At 33.8% G+C, this 21271-nt stretch overlaps 1 protein-coding gene across 11 annotated transcripts in view; it reads right to left on the bottom strand.

The window, feature by feature from the left end:
• The window catches only part of spen (spen family transcriptional repressor split ends), a 90179-nt gene that overhangs the window by 35168 nt on the left and 33740 nt on the right, over positions 1–21271 (bottom strand). For 2 of the 11 annotated variants that reach the window (XM_089465175.1, XM_089465174.1), the window contains exons 2-3: positions 3377–3490; positions 656–1093 (exon numbers count right to left, since the gene is read on the bottom strand). The exons of 7 other annotated variants lie outside the window; for them this stretch is intronic. In XM_089465175.1, the coding sequence (XP_089321301.1) occupies positions 656–657 (2 nt within the window). In that variant the 5' untranslated portion in view covers positions 658–1093; positions 3377–3490. The remainder of the gene's footprint in view (positions 1–655; positions 1094–3376; positions 3491–21271) is intronic. 2 more of the 11 variants (XM_089465176.1, XM_089465173.1) reach the window with 2 other exon arrangements.

Here is a 21271-nt window from a genome sequence, read left to right as displayed (position 1 = left end):
ATGAAATCCATGTGGAATTAGGTTCACAAGTTTCAAAAGCTTTCACTAAAAGTGAAGCTTTCATTATAGGGCTTTAAGGATACGAATCTGATATTTAAGAAGCTCATTTAGCTCTTGGCTGCTTAACAGGTTGTATTTTCATGAAAAGCTGATTAAAGCTCATATAATAAAGTTATCTAAGTATGTCAGTACTAAATTCCTGTTCTAAAGCTTTCGAATGGTCTATTAGAAACACATAAAAGCTTCTTAAAGTTTTTACACAACTTTAATTGCATTCAAATAATTGTTTATTTATCAAATATATTCTTATATTACATTAAAAAGAATTTTTGTGGCAAAATAAACACAATGAAATATCTTGAATAATTATATTTTTTAGATAAAAAAAATTTTAAGATATTTTTCTTGACACAGCTTTTACCCCTTTCACCTGTTATTATTATTTTTTGGCAGATCTCGAAAATGTATAATAGTTTTTGTTTGATAGAGCTCTGGCTCTCACCCAACTGGCATTCACTATTGAATGATATAATGCTACAGTTTGCAGTCTCCAATCTACAGTCTCTGGTTTCCAGTTACTTTTTCAGTTGTTTTCTTATAGACTACAATTAAGTAATTGTATTTGTGTTTTTTTTTTTTTTTTTTCTCAACTTACATCACAATTGCTCAAATCAAATTTCAATTCTTGCCGCAGTTTCGTTTCCTCTTGCGTTTTCTGTTTTTTTTTCTGGCTGTTGCTCTTGCTGTTATCTCAACTTCTTCTTCTTTTTCTTCTTCTTATGCAAGTTTTTTTTTTTAAGTTAATGTCTATTATGGGAATTTTTTGTTTTTCGATTTTTCAATGTTTGCTTTGCACTTGTCACGTATTCAAATAATTTACTTTCTTTGGTTTTCTCATTTGAATATTTTTTTTAGGAAGAACGAGAGAGAGAGACAGAGATAGAAAGATAACAGATTTTTGTTTTAGTGCATGACCATGGAATTTGTTGCATTTTCATTAGTAATTTGTGTTGCTGCTGCTGCTGCTGCTGCTGCTGCTGGCGGCAATTGTTGCTGCTGTTGCTCCATTTTTTATACAATTTTCTGTAAGCACCTGCAAAAGATACACACAAAATATATGTATATAATTTGTGAGTGAAACAACGAACTTTGTATTTAACTTGATGACCTTTTTATGGCTGCTGCGGGTCACAAACAGCAAACAAAACAAAACCAAACAACAACAACAACAACAAAAAATCTTCCGTTAGAAATTATAACAAAAGCAAAATCATAAAACATAAGAGACAACAAAACCACAACCACAACATTTACAATCAATCCCAAAAGTCTATTGACCCAGACGACAAAAAACGGATTTAGTTTTTTATGACTTTAGCCCCGAAGGCAAAGCAATCAAAAACATATATCATATATAGGAAGAAGAAGAAGAAGTAGCAACAGCAGCAGCAGCCACAGCGACCGCAGCATCACGTCCAAATGTACCTTGAAAAAAAAAAAAATCAAAAACAAAAATGAAGCTAGCTTTTGAAACTACGTCCCTAACACGTTGACTAATTTATTGACTTATGCTAATTCAGAGCAAACAAAGAGAAGCCACAAATTGAAAAACAAACAACAGATCGAAATAAAAGTCCACTAAAGGGTGGATTAGGTGTGTATTAAAGAAGTGGAATACTCTAGGAAATGCAAAGCTTTAGAGTGCCAAATAGCTGCTTCATAATTATGCTTATAGCTTATACGAAGGCGATGCTTGATTTTGTCAATGGAATAAACATTTTGCTTAACGAATTCAAATGGAAGTTTTAACAGATAATCTATATATTCTATGGAATATGTGGCATAAAACGAAAAGTTAAAATATTGACAGCGAATTTTCAATAAGCACAACTGAACTATGATTCAAATGATGTTTAACAAATTTTGAACAGGAATTCAAAATATTTAATTTATAATTTAATTTAATATAATTTGATCAAAATTTTAACAATCGAAATAAAACTAAATTCAGTATTTTATGAAATGAGTTTAATGAAATATAGATTTAATTAATCAATTAGATTCAATAAATCAATTTAAATATTCTTGATTCCTTCCTGTCGATTCATCTCCCCAAGATTTCAAAGCAAAAACTAAAGTTGTTCATCGATTTCATGTACAAATTATCGATTATTTTATACAAATTTATTCTGATTGTGCCTTGAAACATTTTAATATTAAATTTCCAATGAAAAACTGAAGCTTGTTTGTATTGGTTTCCTAAAAACGATAACACTTATCGATTAGCAGGATGGATCTTCATTATAGATTCCTAGTCTCCAACTTGTATAGACATGCACAATTCGGTTATTGCTCTCAAATATATTCTATGCAATGGTTCAGGTCTATAAAACACATTCCCATTGATTCACTCTAGCCACCATAAACACTTTTAATAGATCTAGGGTATACCAAAATCTGTTTACCCAAGTTTTACGACAGGGGCGTTGTCATCGTCGTCGTCGTCGTCGTCGTCGTCGTCGTCGTCGTCGTTTGCTGTTAATGTTGACTTTTTAATTTGTATTTGATTTCCTCATTATAACCAGTTATGGCGCATCGAACGAGCGATCAATCGATCGATCTTAACTGGGTCACACTGTTTGACACTTGGGAGATTAACAGCTTTGGCTGGCCATCAACTGTTCGCGCGCACTGTGCCCAAAATGCTTGGCTTTAATTGACAAACAGCTGATCGCAGAGCAGGCCCCAAGTGCAATAAAAGTCAATGAATTGAGCTCAATTGAAAGCAATTGAGTTGGTTAGTGTGTGCGACAGAGAGAGTGGGAGAAAGAGTGAGAGAGAGAGCGGCAAACGAGCATGGAATGAAGCGAGAGCAAGAGAGTCGGTAAATTCTATGCAATATCGCGCATACGACGCGTTGCACGGCGAGAAAAGCACAAACGAATCTCAAATCTTTTGCCGTCAGCTGTTTTTACCCTCTGTCAAGGGTGTTTGCTTGCTTTTCCCCAATTAATCGTAAGATTAGATTTAGCTACATTAAGGGTTGGCTTGAATGTGCATGCACAATCGCTTTGCTTTCATAAGAGAGAAAATATCTTCCCTGTTGAGATATCTGTGAGAACTGTGTGCCGCAGATATATACTATATATAGTATATATATATAATATATCTAGTGTGTGTGATTTACACAATTTATACGCTATTTATTTGATTTGTCTAATTCGAGCGGCAAATAATAACAAAAGAGAGAAAACCTAATGCAAAAGGTCAACTTGATTAGCGCCAAAATGTGTGTGTGTGTGTGTGTGTGTGTATGAGTGTGCGTATGCGTGTTTGTAGCTTGACTAATGTCACTCACTGTGACACATTAACTTACATATTTACAGCTTATATACATATTTATCTCTATATATAGTATACTTTATATAACTTGTATGGCTGCCCCAATAATCCAGGACTTGAGGCAGACATCGAACATCGGGATACGCACCTGCAAGAGAGAGAGAGAGAGAGAGAAAGAGAGAGGAAATTAATAACACATATATACTGTATATAGAAATTCGGCTTTCACATTTGACATTTGTATTTTGTGTCTAAATGGAATAAGTTGCGTGTGCTGGCATTTGCATATGAAAGACCAAATAGAAACACCTAGGCCACACCCCCTGGCACACCTGCTCGGAGCAGCTTTTGTCTATTTGCAAAGTGCAAAAGTTCATAATGTTAAAAACGTTGCCAACCACCAAATGGCAGAAAAGAAAAAACCAACAAGAAGCAAAAAAGAAACAAAAAAAAAGAAGGAAATCAAATAGAAACGCGGAAAAAAACGCACGCAAAACAGCAGAAAAAGCAGATAAAAATAAATGATATTCGCTTGTTTATTACGTTTGCCAAACACAGAAGAAAAAGAAAACTGAGGATGGATGCGCGTCTACAGCTAAATGCACAACGCATAGATACCCTCTAGGAAATTTAACTTTTTTTTTTTTGAATTTCTTATATATTTTTGCATTATATGTCAATGAATGGATAGATACAAATTTTTTTTAGCGGGTTTAAATAACTTTATCATCTATTAGATTTAATGATTTTTTTAAATATTTATTGTTTCACTATTTTTTTTTTTTTCATATATAAAATTTAAGTTTATTATTTTATATTTTTTTATATTTATATTATTTTTATATATTGTATATGTATTTTTTATATATTTATATTTTTTTATGTATTTATATTTATTTATTTTTTATATTTATGTATTTTTTCTATATATATTAATATTTTTTATATATATATTTAAATATTTTTATATTTATATATATTTTTTTTCTAATTACATCTTGCATAGTTTTTTTTTATAATATTGTTTTTTTTATGTCTAAATTTGTTTGTGTGTTTCTTAATAATAAAAAAATAAAACTCTTCTAATTTATATTGGCATACATATGCATATACTCCTATCCAAAATGCAATAAAACATAAACTTCTGAAAATATTTAGTTCACGATTTGACTATACAGAGTATGAAAAATGTTTTATAGACAACATTTCACGCATAACAAAATGATCAAATATATATTTTATGTGCCATGTGTAGATTGATTCAGTTGCTGCTAGGAAGTAAACAGCCCTGTCTAACGATCCTCTGCGCGGTGCGTCACTGAGTTCAAAGAGAAAGAGCAAAAGAGAAAGAGAAAGAGATACAAAGAAAATGAAACTCTCAGTGCCTCAGACGAACTCAAGCCGGCAACTTTAATGATGATGACGCAGCTATTGCTGTGCCAAAAAAAAAAAGAAGTACTCACACACACACACACACATACACACACTGTCACAACAAGTGCGTGTGTGTGCAGGCTTATTGTCTGCGATTATATAAATAAACCTGACGAGGGGCAAGGGGCGAGGGGGATAGAATGCATATTTGCCTTGGCCAGACCAGACGAGACGCTGACTGCGAATTCGAATTCGAATTCGACTTCGACTTCAACAACTTCCATGACAAGCGCCCGGCGTTCACTGCCAATGACACACACACATATACACTCCCCTTCTGTTCCGCTCTGGCTTTCGCTATGCAGTCTTTCCCCTCCCCACACCTCACCTATCTCTCACTCTCTTTCTCTCCCTCTCACTCACTCGCTCTTCCTTTGGCTGTTCTGCTTTTGCAAACTATATTTTATTTCTGCTATCTCTGTTTCTCTCGCAGTTTCTCCACTTTGTTGCTCAGCTGTAATCTTTTCTTTTCTTTACTTTGTATTATTATTATTATTATTTTTTTGGTTTGCGCTTTAATTTGTTTTCTTGGCGCTTCCATTTTCTTGTTGTTTGCCAAAAGTTTATTGATCTCTGCTCGGCGACATTCAGTGCGGCGGTGCGAGCGAGAGGGGCATACATATAGAATTGTCTGTGCTGTATTTTTCCCATGCGGCAAAACAACTTTCGCATTTTCTTTGTTCAATTTACGAGCCATACAACAAATACAACAACAATAATCACGAAAAAATTCATGTCAAATATTCCAAGGGCAATGCCAAAAATATGCCGCAAGCACAAAAAAAAAAAAAAAACATAAATAAATAAGCAAAAACAAATTATAAATAAAAAAACTTTACGCAAGCTGGAAAGCGATGGAGGTGGGCGGTGCTGGGGGGCGCGGCAGCTGCCAGTGAAAGATTGCATATGGCAGCGAGCAGCAAATCATAAATAGACAATTTGAGCACGAGTCCCACCAAATTTATGACAGTGTAAACAGAAAAAGAAAAAGCCGCTGAGCCAACAGCTGTTGTTGTCCATTAATATGTTGTCCGAAATATCAATACAAAAAAAAAATGTTTAAAGATTCAAAAACAAATTGGAAAATGTTTTTAGGCAAGTGGAAAAGACAACAGCAATCAGTTAGTCTTTCTCCGACTGAAAGTTCTAGCATAATATGACCCACTAATCAGTTGCTGCAACTGAGAAAAAAAAAAACAAAAGAGGAAAAGAAAAGAACAAACAAACAAATTAATAAAATGAAACAAGCAAACACCGACTGCAGAATACACGCTCTGGTTCCAGAAACAACTCCTATCTTCTATCGTCCTCTCTCTCTCTGTCTTTGTCTCTGTCTCTCTTTCTCTCTTATCTGTCAAGGGCCCGCACATATAGTTCATGGGTCGAACTGTAAAGCTGATTAACAATGAATCAGCGCCAAGAGCTTTAAGTGCATATCAATGATACGCTCGAATTCAACATGAAACTGAAACAACTATAAAATCATTTTCTATTTTCATGTTATTTGGATTTTGAAAGCAAATCTGAAACAGTTTGAAAGCCCCGAAGTCGAGTACCTAAAGACCAATTCTTATATTTAACTTGGACATAGAGTATTCTCTCGAATATTAATGATCTTGATTTCCACATGCATATTCCATTTCCATATACTCTTTCATTACACTTTAACGAACGAGTATTAAAACAACATTTACAACAATAACAATAACAACATGCAAATGAAGTTTGCTTTGACAGAGAAATCAAATCAAGAGAAACAGCAAGACAAAAGACTAAACAAGCATAGCTGCATACAATTGGGGAGTCTACGACTAACAGATACTGTTTAAATTCATGTAAGATATACAGAATTAGGAACTGTAGCACTGCAGATTCACTGTTGTTTAACATAATCTGTACTGATAAATAGCAGCATGTTACGGCACACTGTTAACTAAAATCTAATTTAGTTTCTTAAGACCTCCCCACTTCTCATTTCTGTTCGACCATTACTTTACCAAAATTGCAGATAAAATTAGGTTACTTGAGGCTAACAAGAGAATCATACTCCTTTTTAGCCAGGGCTAGAACTGAGCTATAGTTAACTTTCATTGTATGCTGCGATCATTTTTAAACTCATTCACGAAACTGAAATGAGTATATTGGCTTTGTGCAATGCCTGCCCTGCTCTCCGTCTATCTGAATGTTTAATTCGACCTTATTACAGACATTATTATTATTATTATTTATTATTTTTATTATTATTATTATTACTTACAGACCTAACAACTTTAATCAATCATGCTCAAGCATACAAATATCGTTCTACATAGTCTGCACATAGTTTCCACAAATATCGTTCTATATAGTTTCCACTTGGCAACTCGACATTAATCAACATCATCAACTCTGTTATATGATGGGTATTAAAACACCAAAACATTAAAAATTTAAATGCACACGCGTCTCGGTCAGCCGACGACGCTGCCGCTGCTGCTGTTGCTGCTGCCGCTGACGTCGCTGCTGGCTGCATTAGTCAGCAAGAAATGAAAAAGAGAGCGTCGCGTCGGCCGCCCCAAAAAAAGAAACTTGCAAGAGACCAAACCAAGTCATTGACACCAAAAAACACAACAAATACAAAAGGCAAAACTTAAGTGAAGAAGAAGAAACTGAAGAATGATACAACAACTTCAAGAGATGCAAATACTTTTCATGCTCTCTCCCTCTCTCTCACTCTGCCTCTCTTTCTCTGTCTGTGCTATAAGCAACTTCCGCATAGAAGCGCGCGCACATATGCAATTAGACAAAGCGCCACCTGTCGGCCAGCAGTGCCAGTGAAGTTCGTGACAATTTGAAAAGTTTTTCTGCTATATGCAAAGTGCACAACAACAACAACAGCAACAACAACTGCAATAACAATTGAAAACTTTGTTTTCGCATTATTAAAACTTTTTGGCCAGCCAACTGAGCCACGCCCACGCCCACTAAATGCCTAGCCAGCCAGCCCCCTTCGATCGGCCCGCTACACTGCAAAGCGCATTCAATTGAGTTGCTGCAGCTGTTGTCGCATGCATTGGCATTTGCAGTTCGCTGTTGACGCCTTTCGGTCTCTGGCGTCACGAAGAAAGCAGCAACAGTAAAAACAATAATCACGGAGAAAAGCGGGCTTTATAATTTCGCACAGACCGAGCTAGGGTATAATCAGAGTGCTCTGATAGAAGAAAGCTTTTTGTAGTGCAGGTAAATCACGAAGGGGGAGAGAGGGAGAGAAGACGACATAGAGATGGTTAAGGGGGAAGAGAGGTTGTTTGTGAGAAAGAGAAAAAGGGAGGGTGGAGATTCTGAAGGAAATAAAGAGAGTGAGAGAGAAATAATAACAGTGAGACAGAGGAAGAGAAGAAGAGCAGAGTCAAAGTGAGGGGAAGAGCGAGAGAGGAGAGAGAGACAGACAGGGGAAAAGTGAGTTTTGGAGCCCCCAAGACAGGAGAGAGAAAACAAAAATTTGATTATTTGAAAGGAGAGAGAGACAAAGAAAACAATATTTAAACGAGAGAGGCAAAAGAGTGAGTGAAGTAGCAGAGAGAGAAAAGGAGAATATGGGTGGCGTAAGAAAGGAGCAAGAAGAACATAAAATGTAGAGTGTGAAAACAAACAACGAAAAATATATAAGAATATCTCAAATATATAAAAATATCTAAAATATTGTATATAAAAATATCTAAAATATGTATATACAATATTTTTTTAAAATATTTAAAAAATATTTTTAAAAACATTTTTTTTTTTCAATTATTTTTTTTTTCAATTATTTTTTTTTTCAATTATTTTTTTTTTTCAATTATTTTTTTTTTTTTCAAATATTTTACAATTATTTAAAAAACATTTAAAAAATATGTTTACAATGTAAAAAAAAAAAAATGTATATATGTATATATTGTTTTTTTTATATTTAATTAATTATATATAAATTTCTATAAATATCTGAAAGCATAAATATTATCAAATCAGAGTACTAAAAAATAAACAAAGTAAGCAGTATAAATAAAGGTAGGGTACATCGAATTCGACTTTAGCTTTCATATCGCTAAAAATTTGTGCGCGTAAAATAAATATTCGTTGTATTTGGGTGGCTTATGCAATTTGTGTGCATGCGGCATGCAGCGGCCATGTCGCGTGCGGTGGCAGCAACAACTGCAACAACAACAACAACTGCAACGTGTTTTCGTTTTTGGTGAAATTGGGTTTAGTGCTCAATTTGAACACCCACCCACGTTCTAGTTACAGTTTGTTGGCCTCCAACTCAAAGCAGTTGCAATTGCTGTTATAGTTGTTGTTGTTGCAACAATTGCTGTCGCAGCTACAGCAGCAACAACAGCTGCTGCCGCTGCTGTTAAGCAATTGCAATCATGTTTAATTATGCATTCCACATTGAATTCGTTCTGCTCAGCTTCTATATACACGCTCAACCGTTATATTGGACCATATGAACAGCAACAACAACAACAACAACAATGGCGAGCAACGCCCCCTTAAAAACAGCAGCAGCAACAACAACAATGAAAACGTTTTCTTTTATGCTTTTCTCTATTATTTCGGTTTCTCATTAATTGATTGATAAACCAATTTCGGGCATAAAAACGAATCGACTGCAGTCAAATGACAACAAACAAGAGCCGAAAACAACAACAACAACAATAATCATTTTGACAATGAATACACAGTGGAAGATTTTGAGTTCTTGATTTAAGAAAATTGAATGCACGGGGTGATTCAAGTTAATTATTGCTTAAATGGCATATACAGGGCGTTCAAATCACAGGTGTTTTCATAGGTTTTTATTTAATTTTTAATTATTTTTTTCTATGTATTTATTTTTATTTTTACTATTATTTATTTATTTTTTTTTTATTTTTTCTATTTATTTTATTTTTTATTTTTTCTATTTATTTATTTTTTTTATTTTTCTATTTATTTTTATTTTTTATTTTTTCTATTTATTTATTTTTTTTTATTTTTATTATTTTATTTTTATTTATGTTTTTTATTTATTTATTATTTGTTATGTTTTTTTTTTATATATTTTGAAAACTTTTTTATATTTATTTATATTTTTTTTTAATATTTTTTTTTAAATATTTTTTTAAATATTTGTTTTTATATTTATTTCGTATATTTATTTATTTTTGTTTATATTTATTTTTGTTTATATATTTTTTTTTAATATTTATTTATTTTTTTTTTTTTATTATTATTTTTTATTAAATTTTTAATTTCTTGAAAATCCACAAAATTGTGCTGCTTCACAATTTTTCTGATTACTTATTACTTACTCTTTAATTTAATAAGTAGTACATTTTTCATTTAAATAACTTTGGTTTCTATCCCATTGTGCAACGGCATTTGACTTCATTTCCGTCATGCAGCCCACTTCAGATATCATTGAAGCATTTTTTTGACGGGTTGCCCACGTCTCTTCGAAATTAACATAAATATGTTGCACAGATTGCTTTTTTATAGATATATGCATACATATATAATAGGCTTTGCCAGACATGTGGGGCCAGGTGGGTTTGGCTGATACAGACACATACACACACATATATACAAATATATGCATCTGCATATAAAAGTTTCCGTGGGCCGCAGCCGACACTTGAGCGCCATTCGGTTTGGTTTGGTTTGGTTCGGTTCGGTTTGACTCTGGGGTCAGGTCAACGCCTCTTTTATTTGCATATTATTATTGTTGCGTCTGTTGCTTTTATTATTAGTCTTTATTATTATTATTATTATGATCGTCGCTCGACTAAACTTTGTTTTATCGTGCAGCCTCATGAAACAAAACAACGCAACTTTTTTTATCATTTCAAATGGAATTTTCCACTGGGGTAATTTAAAGAAGAAACAATTTTTCTTCTTTATTGCAGCTGGATGATGATAATTCTTAAAGTAAAGAATATACACAATTATACAAAAACCACAATTTGAAATTTAAAAATATTTTTTATATATTGTTCCATAAAAAAGCAGTTTTTATAGAATTTTAATGCAATTTCGACAAATATTTACTATAAGAAACTGTTTGGGTTGTGCTTATAAAGGAAAGACAATGCTCTATTCAGTGCCTAACATATGTTTTTCCTTTAGATTCATTTGTATTTATTTAGCTAGCAAAAATTTTATATAATATTTAAAATCAATTTTATTTGATTTTTTGACATTATTGCTGATTAAATGAAAAAATGCAAATTTGTTAAAAACAAATTATTTTTGTAGTGAGTCTTTCCCTATTAAAAATGCATTTTAGAATTTTTGTTTATTTAACCATATATTATTTTTATGCATATTATATTTAATCATTATTATTAATAAAATTATTGTTATTATTTATATGTATATAATAATATAATTATTTATACATATTATTATTATTGATACATTTTATTTTTATTATTTGTATATATTATATTCAATTTTTATATTGATATTTTTTTTTTTTTTAATAAATGTTTTTCCGTTGTTTTTTTTTTTTATTATTAATTTATTGTTAATTTTTTTATTATTTTTTTTTTAGATCTTTTTCTTTTGTATTATTTTATTAAAAAAAAAAAAAATTAATTCATTAAAAAATAAGAATTTTAGTTTTTTAGTTATTTTTTAATATATTCTTTATTCAAACCTAGTCTCAATTTCTTATCAATTATTCTCTAATTGTTTGCAATTCTCAGCTCAACAGCTCTGTAAATATCTCTCTTCTTTTCTATAGGGTATTCCCAGCTTCTGCACATGTGCATTTGCTACACTCACACACACACAACCGCCCATAATATATTTGTGTTTTTATCTTTGCTGATCATTTTTGTTGTTATTATTCGCTTTGTTGCTGTTATTGAAATCCGTTTCGCTTCTCTGTTGAGCGCACAATTAGTTCAATGCTCAACGCTGGCAGCCGTCATAACAATTTGCTTCAAAAATCTCCACGCACATATATTTTTATTGTAGCTATTATTATCTCTTTTTTTTTTTTTTGTTTCTTCTTTTTTTTTATTTATTATTATTGTTTGTTTTTTTTTTTTTTTTTTTTTTTTTTAATGCTACTTTTGCGTTTTGCGAGTCATGCTTTTCATAATTGTTGTTTCACTGGCTAAAAATCATATTTTTGCAAGCGGGTGCAACGCACTCCAAAGTGTGTGTCTGTGTGTGTGCATGCGTGTGTGTGGCACGCTTATCTAGCGAGGGATAACGGGCGAGGGAGCTGCTACTCGAACGGGTGAAAGCGAACAGCCATAAGACACACAAATAGTCAACGCACACACACACACACACAGTCACACACACTCGCATTGCAATTATAGCGCTGCCAATTGCATTTATTAAACAACATGATCAATGAAGAGTTTGGCTAGAGAGAAGCTGCAATTATAATGGGTCAAATTGCTAGTGGGACGAGGTGAATGGGTCACTGTACTGGCTCAAACAGCTCAAACCAACAATTGGGCTTAAAGTGAGCTAGGCAACTGCCCTAATACTGGGTTACACTGTAGTATGCATACATATTGAATGTCAATTGAAACTAGAGTACTTAAAGAGTACGCACTGTAACACTTTGTTGCTGTGTTGATGTAAACAGAAACCCGGTCTTTAACCCGTGGCCGAAATATGGGTCGGTCGTCGCTCTCCCAGAATATGCAAGTGTCAGCATTCTGCTGAGACGCGCCGACCACTTGACAGAACTCAAGTGTATGCATATGCACAATCGCCCCAGCTCAAGAGAGAGCATAAATATACTTATAACATATACACATATGACATACATAAATGAAACATACATAACAGTCTCTCCGCTGCCCAAAACCTTATGTTTCGCGGCGACGAGACTTAGGCTTATTTAGAACCTAAGTAGAATGTTTAAGGTCAGAAACAACCAAGCGTTGGAAGCGGCAACACTGCTGCCTCCAGTTAATAAAAATAAATATAAACCAAACCAAACACTTTGCATGGCTGCAATCTTACATGGCGACCGTGACAGTGGAATCCTGCTAACCCGATGATCACCACTGCAACTCGTTTTCAACAAGGATCCAGCAACAACAACAAACATCATCATATCTTCGAAGAGCTACTGGGATCCAGCAACAACAACAAATATCATCATATCTTCGAAGAGCTACTGGGACGTTCGATGAACTGATGAACTGGATTTTAAACTGAGTGAGTAGAGTGGACATGGCCAATAAGAGAGGCGGTGTAAAAAACAAAATAAAGAAACGAGTAGCTAGCCTAAATTGGCAGCTATACACTCAGCAACCACCACCAGCCTGGTCAACAGCTCAAAAGCTACAAGCTGAGCTTGACTACTTAAAAGAGTACTTAAAAAACTCAAAATCTGAGCCATGTTCCACTCTCTCACACATTCATAATACAATAAATACTAAAAAAGAAAAAATTCAACCTCCATTAAAGAAACAAATGCCGAAGAGAATAAAGGAGTGCCCAAAGGACTGCGAGGGAGTCTGGAGCCCATACTGCATTGGAACATGCAGCAACAATACAGCCTGTGCGATGACCAGCACCGGCGACGCCTGAGCTCATAGGCCCCGGACAACAGCAGCAGCAACAACGACAACAGCAGCAGCAACAACGAAAACAGCAGCAGCAACAACGACAACAGCAGCAGCAGCAACAAACTGGGGACCGACAGCGTTACAAAGAACGCCCACCAACAATTTTTTTTAATAAATTTAAAAATGCACTGCGCTGCATAAACTTTACTTATAATATAAACATTGTCAAAATTGAGCGGAAACATTTCTGCCCGATTAGAAGTATAGCCTGTAACGCTATACGACCCAATAGGTAGAGATCTGTAAAAATTTTTTATTAATGAACGACAACAGAATAAGTAAATCTGTTGAAAATCTATGTAACGTAAAACACTTTAGTAATATACATACAAAATCTACAAAAATGGGGTTAGTAGATTTAAAATCTGTAGATTCTACAGCAAATGTTATAAATAAAGTAGAATCAAATAATATAGACTTACAATTAATTAAGATATTATTGATAATAATTGTAGTAATAATGAGCGCAAATTGCATTTACAAATTATACAAACTACACAACAAATGTTTAAAGAAAAAATATATGAGCCAAGCAAACGACTTGGACAAAATATAAATATATAATAACAAAAAAGCGCAATATATTCAAGATTGTAACAAAGACAATAAACAAAGATAAATAAAATAAAAATAAATTGCAAATATCAATATATGAAATTGCTAATATACAAATTTTTACACTAAGTATGGCTAGACTGAGGACAATTAAAGAAATAAATAAAGTAGAGAATCATTTCATGTACGCAAATAATGGAATGGAATGATTTATACAAGGAGTTAAATAACATAAAATTTGACTTTGACAAATCATATAAGTCACTCACGCAAAACAGGCCGATTCAAAAAACTACAGTTACAAAACATGTAGAAATATTAATAAACTGCTTTAATGAAGCACGTATATTAATACATGGCCAGAGAGAGAAATTAAATCAGATTCATTGGTCTCAAGTATCAAAATTCTTGATCAGACTACGATCTAATTTAATATCTATTAAATTAAAATACAATTTAGATATTTCGATACCAACCATACTTAACACTTCTTTATCGATTGAAAAACCACAATCAACAGAAGAAGGTAACACTGACCAGATAGAGTCAGAAGAACTAAACACAGATCTTAAGATAGAAGAACAGGATCTAAATAACCTTACTATTCCCGCTGTTTTGATGCCAGATCAAAATAATTCTTCAGATTCTGATACTTCTTCATATAACAATAACATAATGGCACAAACAAATATCGAATTCATAAGTACGGCAACTAAGCTTATACCAGTTTTTGATGGTAAAGCTGAAAATTTGCAAAGTTTTGTAGATGCACTACAAATATTGAATTTGATAAAAGGCGAACACGAAGAATTAGCAATTTCGATAATAAAATCAAGGCTAAAAGGTGTCGCTAGAAATTTACTGGAAAATGAAACGTCTATACCTGAAATCATTTCCAAATTAAAAACCAACGTAAAAGGCGAAACTGTACAGGTGTTATCAGCAAAACTGATGAACTTACAGCAACGCAACAAAACTGCTAACCAATACACACAAGAGGTTGAGCAGATGACCAAAATGCTAGAAGGTGCATACATAAAAGATGGCTTATCTCTAGAGTTAGCCAGAAGCTACTCTACTCAGCATGCTGTCAAAGCCATGACTGCAAACTGCACAATAGATAAGGTAAAACTTATCATGCAAGCAGGCACCTTCAACAATATGAATGAGGCCGTCTCAAAATTTGTTAATTGTTGCACAGAGGCAACCGGGCAGCAAAACTCTGTCCTATATTACAATAATAATTCACAGCGCGGCGGAAATCGCGGACGCGGAAATTATAGAAGTAGTTTTCGCGGTCGCAACAATAACAATTACAATAACAATAATTATAATAATAACAATTATAATAATAATGGACGAGGCCAATATAGAGGAAACTCAAGAGGCCGTGGCAACTCGAATAGAGGCCACAACAATAATAACCAAAGCAATATAAGAGTTACCAATAACACCTCGGGAAACTCGAATCCCCCTTTAAATGCTCAACAGTAGAAACAGCAAGGGTTCATACAATTAATCTCAGTCAGAATATATTTGTATCATTCAACCATGTGCCTACAGGAAAAGAAATTGTCTTTTTAGTAGACACAGGTGCAGACATTTCAGTAGTTAAAGAAAATTTTGATGTCTTTCATGACATACAAAGCAATTATATTATAGACATAAAAGGAATAAGTAATGAAGTGACCAAATCCAAGGGGTTAACTTCTATTGAGATACAGACCACTAAATACATAATCAAACACGATTTTCATATCGTAGATCTACAATTCGCTATTCCTTGTGATGGCATATTAGGAATCGATTTTATAAAAAAATACAACTGTAAATTAGACTTCAAGCCTTCCGCAGATTGGCTTATACTTAGACCCAATAACCTAAAATTTCCAATTTATGTTCCAATAACATACAGTTCTGGCAACAACTCAATACTTCTGCCAGCGAGATCCCAAGTAATTAGAAAAATCAAGCTAAATTCAATAGAAGACAGTGTATTGATTCCAAATCAAGAAATTCAGCATGGTATTTACATTGCCAATACCATAGCAACATCTAAGAACGCTTTTGTTAGACTACTAAATACAACAAATAAAGATCAAGTAATCAATACAAGTAATTTATCGTTTGACTCACTTTCAAACTACGAAATAGTAAAAACTAATAGTGAAAATAGAGAGCAATCTGTATTATCTCAACTAAAGAAAAACTTTCCTCCACTATTCAAATCGCAGCTTTCAAACTTATGCGCCCAATATAGTGATATATTTGGATTGGAATCCGAACCAATCAGCACAAATAATTTTTATAAACAAAAACTGAGATTAAAAGATGATGAACCAGTCTACACAAAAAACTACAGAAGCCCACACAGTCATGTTGAAGAAATACAAAAACAAGTCGGAAAATTGATAAAAGACGGAATTGTTGAACAATCAGTATCTGAATATAATAGCCCATTATTACTTGTACCTAAAAAATCAACCCCAGGCTCAGATCAAAAGAAATGGCGATTGGTAATCGACTATCGTCAAATTAATAAAAAATTACTGTCCGATAAATTTCCACTCCCAAGAATTGATGATATTTTGGACCAACTTGGACGAGCAAAATACTTTTCATGCCTTGACTTAATGTCAGGATTTCATCAAATTGAACTCGAAGAAAGTTCAAGAGATATAACGTCATTTTCAACGAGCAATGGCTCGTATCGCTTCACGAGATTACCGTTTGGTCTAAAAATAGCGCCTAATTCATTTCAAAGAATGATGACTATAGCATTCTCTGGATTAGAACCTTCACAAGCATTTCTTTATATGGATGACTTAATAGTTATAGGTTGTTCCGAAAAACATATGCTTAAAAACTTAACAGACGTTTTTGAGAAATGTAGGAAATACAATCTAAAGTTACATCCAGAAAAATGTTCATTTTTTATGCATGAGGTGACTTTTCTTGGTCATAGATGCACAGATAAAGGAATACTTCCAGATGACAAGAAATATGACGTCATCATGAATTACCCAGTCCCGCACAATGCGGATAGCGCAAGACGTTTTGTAGCATTTTGCAATTATTATAGACGATTCATTAAAAATTTCGCCGAATATTCCCGGCACATAACAAGATTATGTAAAAAGAATGTTCCTTTTGAATGGACAGAGGAGTGCCAAAATGCATTCCAATATTTAAAAACAAAACTCATGGAACCTACTTTACTACAATATCCAGATTTCAGCAAGGAATTCTGTATAATAACTGATGCAAGTAAGCAAGCGTGTGGAGCGGTTTTAACTCAAAACCATAACGGAATCCAACTTCCCATTGCATACGCGTCAAGAGCTTTTAGTAAAGGAGAGAGTAATAAATGTACAACTGAGCAGGAATTAGCTGCAATACACTGGGCAATATTACATTTTCGACCATATATTTATGGAAAACACTTTACGATCAAAACAGATCACAGACCTTTAATATATCTGTTCTCAATGATCAATCCGAGTTCTAAACTGACACGTATGAGGCTAGAGTTAGAAGAGTACGATTTTACAGTCGAATATTTAAAGGGAAAAGATAATCATGTAGCTGATGCGTTATCAAGAATAACCATTAAAGATCTACAAAATATTACAGGAAATATAATGAAAGTCACTACGAGATATCAAAATAGACAGAAAATCCGCGCGGATAAGAAAGAAATAGAATTGCCTAGGCAATCTATAGAAAAAGCTTCAAAGCCCAACGTATATGAAGTCATAAACAATGACGAAGTACGTAAAGTAGTGACCTTGCATGTAAGGAATACTCTATGTTTATTTAAACATGGTAGGAAGATTACTGCAAGATATGATGTTAGCGATTTATATACCAATGGAATCCTAGACCTAGGTCAATTTTTCCAAAGGCTTGAAATGCAAGCCGGTATAAACAAAATCAGCCAACTCAAAATGGCACCGTGGGAAAATATCTTTGAACATGTTTCAATAGATAATTTTAAACAAATGGGCAATAAAATATTGAATACATTAAGAGTAGCGCTACTCAACCCGGTGACCCTTATAGAAAAACAAAAAGAAAAAGAAGCTATACTGTCTAAATTCCATGACGATCCAATACAAGGAGGTCATACTGGCATTACAAAAACCTTGGCCAAGGTCAAAAGACATTATTTTTGGAAAGGTATGACTCGAGATATTACCGAGTACATACGAAAATGTCAAAAATGTCAATTAGCTAAAATAACAAAGCACAATAAGACTCCATTGATAGTAACTGATACGCCAATAAACGCTTTCGACAAGGTGATAGTAGACACTATTGGTCCACTACCAAAATCAGAAAATGGCAACGAATATGCAATTACTCTAATATGCGACCTAACCAAATATTTAGTTGCCATACCAGTTCCAAATAAGAACGCGAACACTGTCGCTAAAGCAATTTTTGAATCATTTATTCTAAAGTACGGTCCAATGAAGACGTTCATTACGGACATGGGAACAGAATATAAGAATTCAATTATAAACGATCTATGCAAATATTTAAAAATTGAAAATATAACATCTACCGCACACCACCACCAGACAGTCGGAACAATAGAACGCAGTCATAGAACTTTCAATGAATACATACGCTCTTACATATCGGTTGATAAAACTGATTGGGACGTATGGCTTCAATACTTCGTTTTCTGTTTCAACACTACACCCTCAATGGCACATAATTACTGTCCATATGAGTTAGTGTTTGGTAAAACAAGTAATTTACCAAAACAATTTAATAGTATAGCTAATATAGAAACCATATACAATATAGATGACTATGCTAAAGAAAGTAAATATAGATTAGAAGTAGCATATAAAAGAGCAAGAATAATGTTAGAAAAAAATAAGGAAAATAATAAGATATTATATGATCAGAAAGCAAACAACATAGATATATCAGTAGGAGATAAAGTCTTGTTAAGGAATGAAACAGGTCATAAGTTAGATTATAAATATACTGGTCCGTATAAAGTATCGGAAATAGAAGATAAAAATAACGTTATAATAACAAGTAATAAAAACAAAAAACAAAAAGTACATAAGGATAGGTTAAAAATGTTTATTTCATAATTGTGTTTAGTATGGCCATGCTAAAACAAAAGCACTATTTTAAATTTGAATATTATTTGTAATTTCATATAAAAAAAAAAAAAAAAAACAACAAAAAAAAAAAAACAAAAACAAAAATGTAAAACACAAAGAAAACTAAAAAAAAAAAAAAAAAAAAAAAAAAAAAAAAAAAACTATTCATTTGTTACTTAAAAACTAATTTCTTAAGCACATCGTATAAAATAACTCCATAATATTACGTTATTTTTCAAAAGGAGGGAGATGTAGTATGCATACATATTGAATGTCAATTGAAACTAGAGTACTTAAAGAGTACGCACTGTAACACTTTGTTGCTGTGTTGATGTAAACAGAAACCCGGTCTTTAACCCGTGGCCGAAATATGGGTCGGTCGTCGCTCTCCCAGAATATGCAAGTGTCAGCATTCTGCTGAGACGCGCCGACCACTTGACAGAACTCAAGTGTATGCATATGCACAATCGCCCCAGCTCAAGAGAGAGCATAAATATACTTATAACATATACACATATGACATACATAAATGAAACATACATAACAGTCTCTCCGCTGCCCAAAACCTTATGTTTCGCGGCGACGAGACTTAGGCTTATTTAGAACCTAAGTAGAATGTTTAAGGTCAGAAACAACCAAGCGTTGGAAGCGGCAACACTGCTGCCTCCAGTTAATAAAAATAAATATAAACCAAACCAAACACTTTGCATGGCTGCAATCTTACAACACATCCCAAACCCATTAAATGTATACCAAAATCATATATTTTCAGACTGGATATGCCGCCATCAACAGCTCATATAATTTATATGTAAGTCTATCCATGAAACAATTTATTACTTTTAACTGTAAAATGAAATTTTGTATTTGCATTGCAAGTCTTAACATATATCAATACTGAACCATGAATTGGATTTACAAATTGAATAACATATATCAATATTGAACTATTCTCAAAATATTCAATAAATTCATTTCTAAATAATTTCAAGAAAAAAATGCCAACAAATTGAACAATAAATTTAAGAAAAGAGAAAAAAAAAACTCAATTGAGTTGTGGCCACTTGACAAGACAGCAATAATGTTAAATGCTATTGTTGTTGTTGTTGCTGTTGGCCAAGATTTATGTGGGAATGGGAATTGGCAATGGGGCATGAGAAGAAGCTGCGCCATTGATTGCGTTGGCCACCCTTTTTGGCCAAAACGAAAACAAAAAACAAGCACAAATCAATTGAATAAGTCATAAGTTATGCAGTTGTTGTTGTTGTTGTTGTTGTAGTTGTAGTGGTCCTATTCGCAGCGGAACCGGTTCGTTTGTGGCAGCAATCAGTGCAGCAGGTGGCAAAGCGGCAACAACACAAACAGCGAATGGGAAGTAGCAGGAGTAAGAGGTGAAGCAGTAGGAGGACAATTAGTAGGAGTAGGATGAGGGGAGGGAGAATCAGGTGAAGAAGTGAGGTGCAGCAGGAGGTGAAAGATGAGAGAATAATTAGAAGTCGAATGGGGAAGAGGACAAGAAGCAGGAGACTAAAGGGGCTGTAGAGAGGGTGGAAGTGGAAGGAGACTAAGGTGACTAGACTAAGGTGAAAAGGTAGAGGAAAACCAGAACGATAACTATGAGAAGAAGGAATAAGAAGAGAATGAAGAGTAGTAGCAATGGGAGAAGCAGGAATAAGGGGAGAAAGAGAGGAGCTAGATGAAAAGGATGTGATAAAGAAGCAGAGATTAGAGGAGCATGATTATTAGAAGTAGAGCCAAAAGAAGGTAGAATGAGGCCTAACAGGTGACGAAGTGTGGCGTAGGAGGAGGAGAAAGACGCGAGGAAGGGCGAAAGAGGACAAAAAACACAGCTGAAACAGAGGAGAGGGAAGAGCTCTACAAAGAGTTGTTGATGCATTGCCAACCGGTTATGTAAAATTGGTGGCAGAACCAACAACAACAACAACAACAACCATCACAATGAACAACCAACAACGAACAACCGTCAACAACATTGTTGCATATCATGCATATTAAACACAATCAGAGGCAAAAGAGAAGATCGGGGAGCAGGGCGCAAGAGGGGTGCAGAAGGGGTAAGTGTTGCAAATTGTTGTAGTTTTTTTTTTTTTTTGGCAAGCGGAAATGCTGAACGGCTTGTCGTGGGGTGGGGCGGGTCAAAAAGGCGGCAACTCGGGGGCCAACAACAATCAACAACAATTAAATTTGATTAAC

Source organism: Drosophila arizonae, chromosome 3 (assembly GCF_054131065.1).
Source record: "Drosophila arizonae isolate 15081-1271.41 chromosome 3, UAZ_ARI_1.0, whole genome shotgun sequence".
In the NCBI taxonomy this organism is placed as follows: Eukaryota; Metazoa; Arthropoda; class Insecta; order Diptera; family Drosophilidae; genus Drosophila; species Drosophila arizonae.
This window is presented reverse-complemented; position numbering and strand designations above follow the sequence as displayed.